The sequence below is a fragment of the Curcuma longa genome, chromosome 2, assembly GCF_044706935.1.
Source record: "Curcuma longa cultivar G26 ecotype Majalengka, Jawa Barat chromosome 2, ITB_CL_G26_1.1, whole genome shotgun sequence".
NCBI lineage: Eukaryota > Viridiplantae > Streptophyta > Magnoliopsida > Zingiberales > Zingiberaceae > Curcuma > Curcuma longa.
Genome location: NC_133862.1, coordinates 11,277,683 through 11,283,977, shown reverse-complemented (window position 1 = coordinate 11,283,977; position 6,295 = coordinate 11,277,683). Strand labels below are relative to the sequence as shown.

The 6,295-nt window shown below is 38.0% G+C and overlaps 1 protein-coding gene across 1 annotated transcript in view; it reads right to left on the bottom strand.

The window, feature by feature from the left end:
* The window catches only part of LOC141821609 (ribosome biogenesis protein NOP53-like), a 3,357-nt gene extending 2,800 nt beyond the window's left edge, over positions 1-557 (bottom strand). Inside the window, exon 1 of the mRNA XM_074708982.1 lies at positions 270-557. Coding sequence (XP_074565083.1) covers positions 270-557 — 288 coding nt within the window. The remainder of the gene's footprint in view (positions 1-269) is intronic.
* Between the last annotated feature and the right edge of the window lie 5,738 nt (positions 558-6,295).

Below are 6,295 nucleotides of genomic sequence, written 5' to 3'. Positions count from 1 at the left end.
GCTAACTATTAGATTTCTTTAATTAAATTAATTGTTTTTCTTTTTTCAACGGAATTCAACTTAAAAAAAAAAAGAGCAGAGCAAAAGTAGATAACTTAGGTGATGGATTCACACAACTTAACAGTACACACAACATACCAACGAGGCTACGTACGCACCATGCATGTAGCTAGTTATATTATATTTATGCCTCGCTTCATTTTATTTATTTAATAACTAGCTAGCGATCCATGCATGGTTCATGGTGAAGCCAACTAAGTTTTAGTCACCATGGCGATCTTCTTCCTGTTCTTGGGTTCCTCAGGGATGGTCCATCTATCGGGGCCGTAGATGATGACGTGGCCGTCGCCCTGCACGGCGAGGATGTACTTGCCCTCAGGACCGTTGATGGGGATGTCCCAAATGACTATGGGTATGCCGTTTTCATTCAAACCTCTGATGAGGAAGCGTCCGTTGTCCAGCAAAAGGGCGGAGCAGTTTGTGGCTAGGTCGGCTGTGTTGGAGGACCATATGGACTTGTCGTTGTGGTACAACGTCAAGTTGCAGTCGGACTTCATGATGAAGGTAAACTCGCCTTCGGTGAGGAATTTGCCGGTTTCCAGCGTCTCGCCACTAATGAGAGTATTTTTCAGCGTGCACCATGGAGAAAGGCAGGAGGAGGCCGAGGAGGACAGCAGAGAGCATGACGAAGGCAGCCATGGTTAAGCTATGGATATGATCACTCACTTAATTCAGTCAAGTGATTGCTTGATTACTATCGTGCAAGACCCATCTATTTATACACGAGGAGGCGGCAAATTTACGGGATTTAAAACTCAAAAACGACACTACACGTACCTAATTTGTATGGGAACGTTATCCTGCCAACTCATCCACGTTATTTAATGGACAACGCGCCATAATCGTGCTTAAATTAACGTGGATGGACAATAAGTCATATTATAACCTGCGCGTACGTCTCTTTTGAGTGGCCGGCTGTGATCAACTATATATTATTCCGGATGCATGCCCGGCCAGAATAATACAGTAAGAACGTTATTCTACCAACTCATCCACGTTGTTTGGTGGACAATAAACCATAATCATATCGTGCTTAAATTTTCAAATACTTAATTATCCTACCAACTCATCCACCTTGTATGGTGGACAACATATCATAATCGTGCTTAAATTTCCAAATACTTTATTCGTGGAGAACTATGAGCAATCGAATTTAAATTGCAGCGGATCCGTCAACTTAATTGTTAGTTACTCATCCCTATGATATTTTCCACATGATCGATCGATTTCGACCGTCCATTGTATTGACTCGCTGAGTTGCAAAATCGTGTGTAAATCTAGACGACAATTTACGGATTGGCCGGTGATCGGATTCGGATCCAGGATTCAAGGAAAATAAATAAATGGGGCCCGTATATTTCTTTTGTAAAAAGATGGAATCTGTAAATTGTGCGGTCTCAGACGATCAGTCTCACAATTATATGTGAAAAGGTATATCAAAAAATTATAATTGGTCACGATGTAAATGTAAAAAAAGTATTATTTTATTATGGAACCCATATATTTTTGCACGTGGCTGAAGTGGGGATCTTATCTGCAACTTAGCCACACATAGAGTTTGATTTTAATATTTGAACAGTTAAAAAAATAAAATAATTTAAATGCTAACTAAAATTACAAATCTTAAACATTTTCATCTTCAAATTATATATATTTTTTATATTTTAGATAATCAAATTTAGTCCGATCAATTATAAAGATATAGACAACTTTCTCATCTAATGTAAATATCGAATTTCGAGGCATAGCTAAGTTGTTATGACGAAATAGAGTTGCAAAAAAGATAAAGATTCGAATCTCAACGAAGTCGAACAATACACTCCTTCGTTGTGACCAGCAAAAGAAGATAAGGGTTCGAATCTTCAGCGAAGTCGAGCAATACATTCCTTCGTTGTGACCAACTGTAATTTCTTGATTTATCTCCTCGCAGATGATCGTGGAACCGATCGTGTAGAACCGCTGAGGTGATGAATTTCACCTTTTGTAAAAAAAGTAAATATCGAATAAAGTAAAAAATATAACTTATATATTTAGAGAAAATATGTAAAAAAAATATAACCTAAATATTTAGAGAAAATATGTGAAAAAATAGGAAACTTAAATCATGTACGCGTCTATAAAAAGTTAATTCAAAATGAAAAATATGAATAACACACATAAAGTGTAATAAACAAAAAGACACTCCAAATAAAAATAGGATTTTAGGGATGGATTTTTGTGATAAATTTTTTTCATCTTAAATTTGCAACAGTTTTTGTGACTAACTTATTAATAATCGATTAATAAATAGTAATAATTAATTATTACTGTAATAAATGGAAAATTAATGAATCGATCGAGTTGATAAGTCGATTAGACAAACAGAAAGTTTAGAAGTCAAGATATATGTGAGTTTTAATTTTACAAATAACATAAATTTTTGATATAGAAATATACTCAAAGACAGCTTAATTATGAGTCATCCGTACTTTTCTTCTGCAAATTGTTAGAGATTTTCTCTTTCCTTAGTTCACGATTGATATGCTCTCATATGTATTTACTATACTGACATTTAAAAAACATGCACTTCAGCTTATCTCCTATTCATTGCTACCTAAATCACAATCATCAATTTTCAATAATTTTTTTTGTCTTTTGTTAATAACTTTTCTATATGCTTTATCGATATGAACGGTTAGAAATATATAAGTCCATTTCCTATAGAACCTAAGGCTAATAAGGGGCATTTATTGGCTAGTTTTGTCATACTCTACCAATCAATGATAAATTATTTACTTTGATTATCTACTTAAAATACCAAAATGTTAGTTTGCACTATATCAGAATCAAATGCTCAAGAACCATTCCCAATGCCTAGATAATAAACATAATCACTTCATATATTTTTATTTATTTTGATATTAGTCCCCACTAGGTTGACTACGTCACACCTAGCCCAAGTTACTTTCTTATCATGTGGATTTAAGTTACTTGTACTTAATCCAAATCGATTCGTTTACTGCTTCACAAGCTGCAATTGTATCTTATTTGAAACACTTTCAACTTATTACATCATAATTTAAATGAATATGTACCCAGACTGAGACTCAGAATCATTCTGATCTATCTGGTAGCTAGCATCAGTATACCCCCGTGTAACTATATCATCTTCTCTATGTACCAAGATCAAATTCTTATTTCCTTGCAAGTACTTTAAGAATTATCTTGACAGTCACCTAATGATCCATTCCTGGATCTGATCGGTATTTGCTCATGACATTCAGAGCATACGATACATCGGACCTCGTACACATCATAACATACATGATTGATCCAATTACCGAAGCATAAGGAAACATACTCATGTAAATCCTCTCGTCTCTTATATGTGGACACGTAGACTTCGAAAAGTGAATCTTTCTCGGATTCAAGCATGCTAAGCCCCTTTTAGCATATTGTCTATTTATATAGACTACGAAAGACCAAACAACCTTTCGATCTATCTCTATAGATCTTAATCGCAGAGATTTAGGTCGCTTCTCTCATGTCTTTCATGAAGAACATTTTACTAACCATCGTTTGACTGCAGAACAGACATATCATTTCCTTTTATTAATATGTTATCAACATATAATTTTAGGAATACAATCGCACTCCCACTAACCTCTTTATATACAAAGAGTTCGTCAAATTTTGTGAGAAATCAAACTATTTGATTGCCTCATCAAAATGAATATTCCACCAAGTTTCAGACTTGGCTTTAATGAAATCTATTTCTGACTTCATGGTTGTTAACCATTTATCCCTTTCTGAACTTTTCAGAACTTCTTTGTAATCAGTAGTTTCCTCGTGCTTGATGAGTAACACGTCATCTGATTCACTTATGAGAAATTCATATTTCTCTGGAATAATACATGTCCTACTTGATCTATGAAGAGGTTGTGTCTCCAAAGGTTCAGCCGATGACTCATCACTATGAGTAATCAGTTGTGGTTCTTGACTAGGTGTCTCGTGTCTATTTTAGTCTTTTGAACTTTATGAAATTCTAACTCTGCTCCCATTGATTCCTGCAAGAGAACCTCTTTCAGGAATACGATATGACGTGAAACAAACGCTTTTGTTTTACGAGAGAATAAAATTGGTAATCCCTCGTTTCCTTAGGATATCCAATAGACATTTATCAGATTTAGCCTCTAACTGATCTGATGCAATCCTCTTCACGTAAATAGGACAACCTCGTATCTTCAAATAAGATAAGCAAGGTTTTACTACTCCATATCTCATATGGAATAGCAGAGATTACCTTGGTCGAGACTTTGTTTAACAAGTAAACGATATTTGTCTCAAGTGCGCTGCCTAAAATGTTCTGGTAAAATTTGCATGATTATCATTAACCTCACCATGCCCAATAAGGTTCGGTTTCGCCTCTCAATACCCCGTTACGCTCGAGTGTACATGGCGGAGTCCTGTGAGACAATATCCCATTGTCTCTAAGATAATCTAAAACTCTTGACTTAAGTATTCACCACCTCCATCAGATCAAAGTGTGTTAATACTCTTGTCAAGTTGTTTCTCCACTTCAATTATGAATTCTTTGAACCATTCAAAGATCTTAGATTTGTATTTCATTAAATACAATTACCCCAATCATGAACGATCATCGATAAAGGGTAATGAAGTAGTTATAACCTCCTCGTATTTGAGTTAACATTGGACCAGACACATCAGTATGTATAAAGCCAAGTAACTCTTCCACTAGTTCTCTTTTCTAGTAAAAGGTAACTTAATTACCTTACCATTAAAGCATGATTCACATGTATCAAATGAATGTAATTCAATTGATTCCAAACTGCTCTAATCTACATTAATAAAAAAAATTAAATTTTAATAAAATGAAATAAAAGTTAAATTTCATGATCTTTCTTGGGACCGTATATGAAATCCTTCCTAAACTGCTTTACAATATTGAAGAAGATAAGTGGATGTTATTAAATTATTGATGGATAAAAACTAATAAGTGTTAGATTTTTTACTCTAATTGTTAAATAATAAACAAATCTAATAAAAAACAATAAATTAAATATAATAATTAATTTTTCTCATAAGATTTTTTCTTAATTTCTATTTTAAAAGATTTAAAACCGTATTTTGTTCTAGATTATATTTATTGGATTTGTTAACAAAATTATATATATATATATATATATATACAAAAATGCTACCTGCGGTCCTTATCCTGCATTCCCCATGCGCACCATCCGACCCATCGCCGCTGCCGACGCTCCTGCTTCGTCGTTCGGCCACCGCCGACTGCCGCATCACGCCCGATGGAAGCGCCAGTCGCTAGCGCACCGCCCGGCACTGGATTCCGGCCGAATAGTGGCCAGAATCCGACGAATTCGGTCGAAAATCGCTGAATCCCGCTGATAGCCACTGTTGGCCGAATCACGGTCAGTTTCCGGCCAAATCACGGTCTGTCTCCGGTCGCGATTTGGTCGGAAATCGACCGCGATTCGACCAACAGTGGCTGCCAGTAGGATTCTGTCATTTCCGACCGAATTCGTCGGATTCCGACCACTATCCGATCGGAATCCGGTGCCGGGCGGTGCGCCGGCGACTGGCGCTTCTATCGGGCGTGATGCGGCGGCCGACGGTGGCCGGACGAGGCGGCGGGAGCGGGATGGTGCGCACGAGTCGCAGACGAGGAGGCGTGCAGGGTAGCAGGACTATATATATATATATATATATATATATATATATATATATATATATATATATATATATATATATATATACGCCACCATCCCGGGCTCGTTGGAAGCGCAACTCGACGGCGCACACATCGGCACCGGATTCCGGCCGGATTGGGCCGGAATCCGGCCGGTATTCCGGCCGAAACAGAGCAGACGCGCTGGTGGTCGATTTGGCTGGAATCCGGCCGAATTCTGGCCGAAATGGGCCAACAGTGTCTATTGGCCGATTTCGGCCAGATTCCGGCCGAATCGGGGCCGGACTCCGGCACCCGCCGGACCGCCGGTGAGTTGTGATTCCAACGGGTCCGGTCCGGCGGCAATCGGTGGTCGGACGGCGATGAACGGACGCCGGGAAGCGGCGAAGGTCCGAGGAGAAACGCTGTGCAATCGCGATTTTTGGACGGTGTGGGCTGATCGCGATCGGGCGTGGACGGCGTGGATTGATCGCGCACGGGATCGGGTTTTTTTCGCCGCGCAGTATATCAAATCTATATATATATATA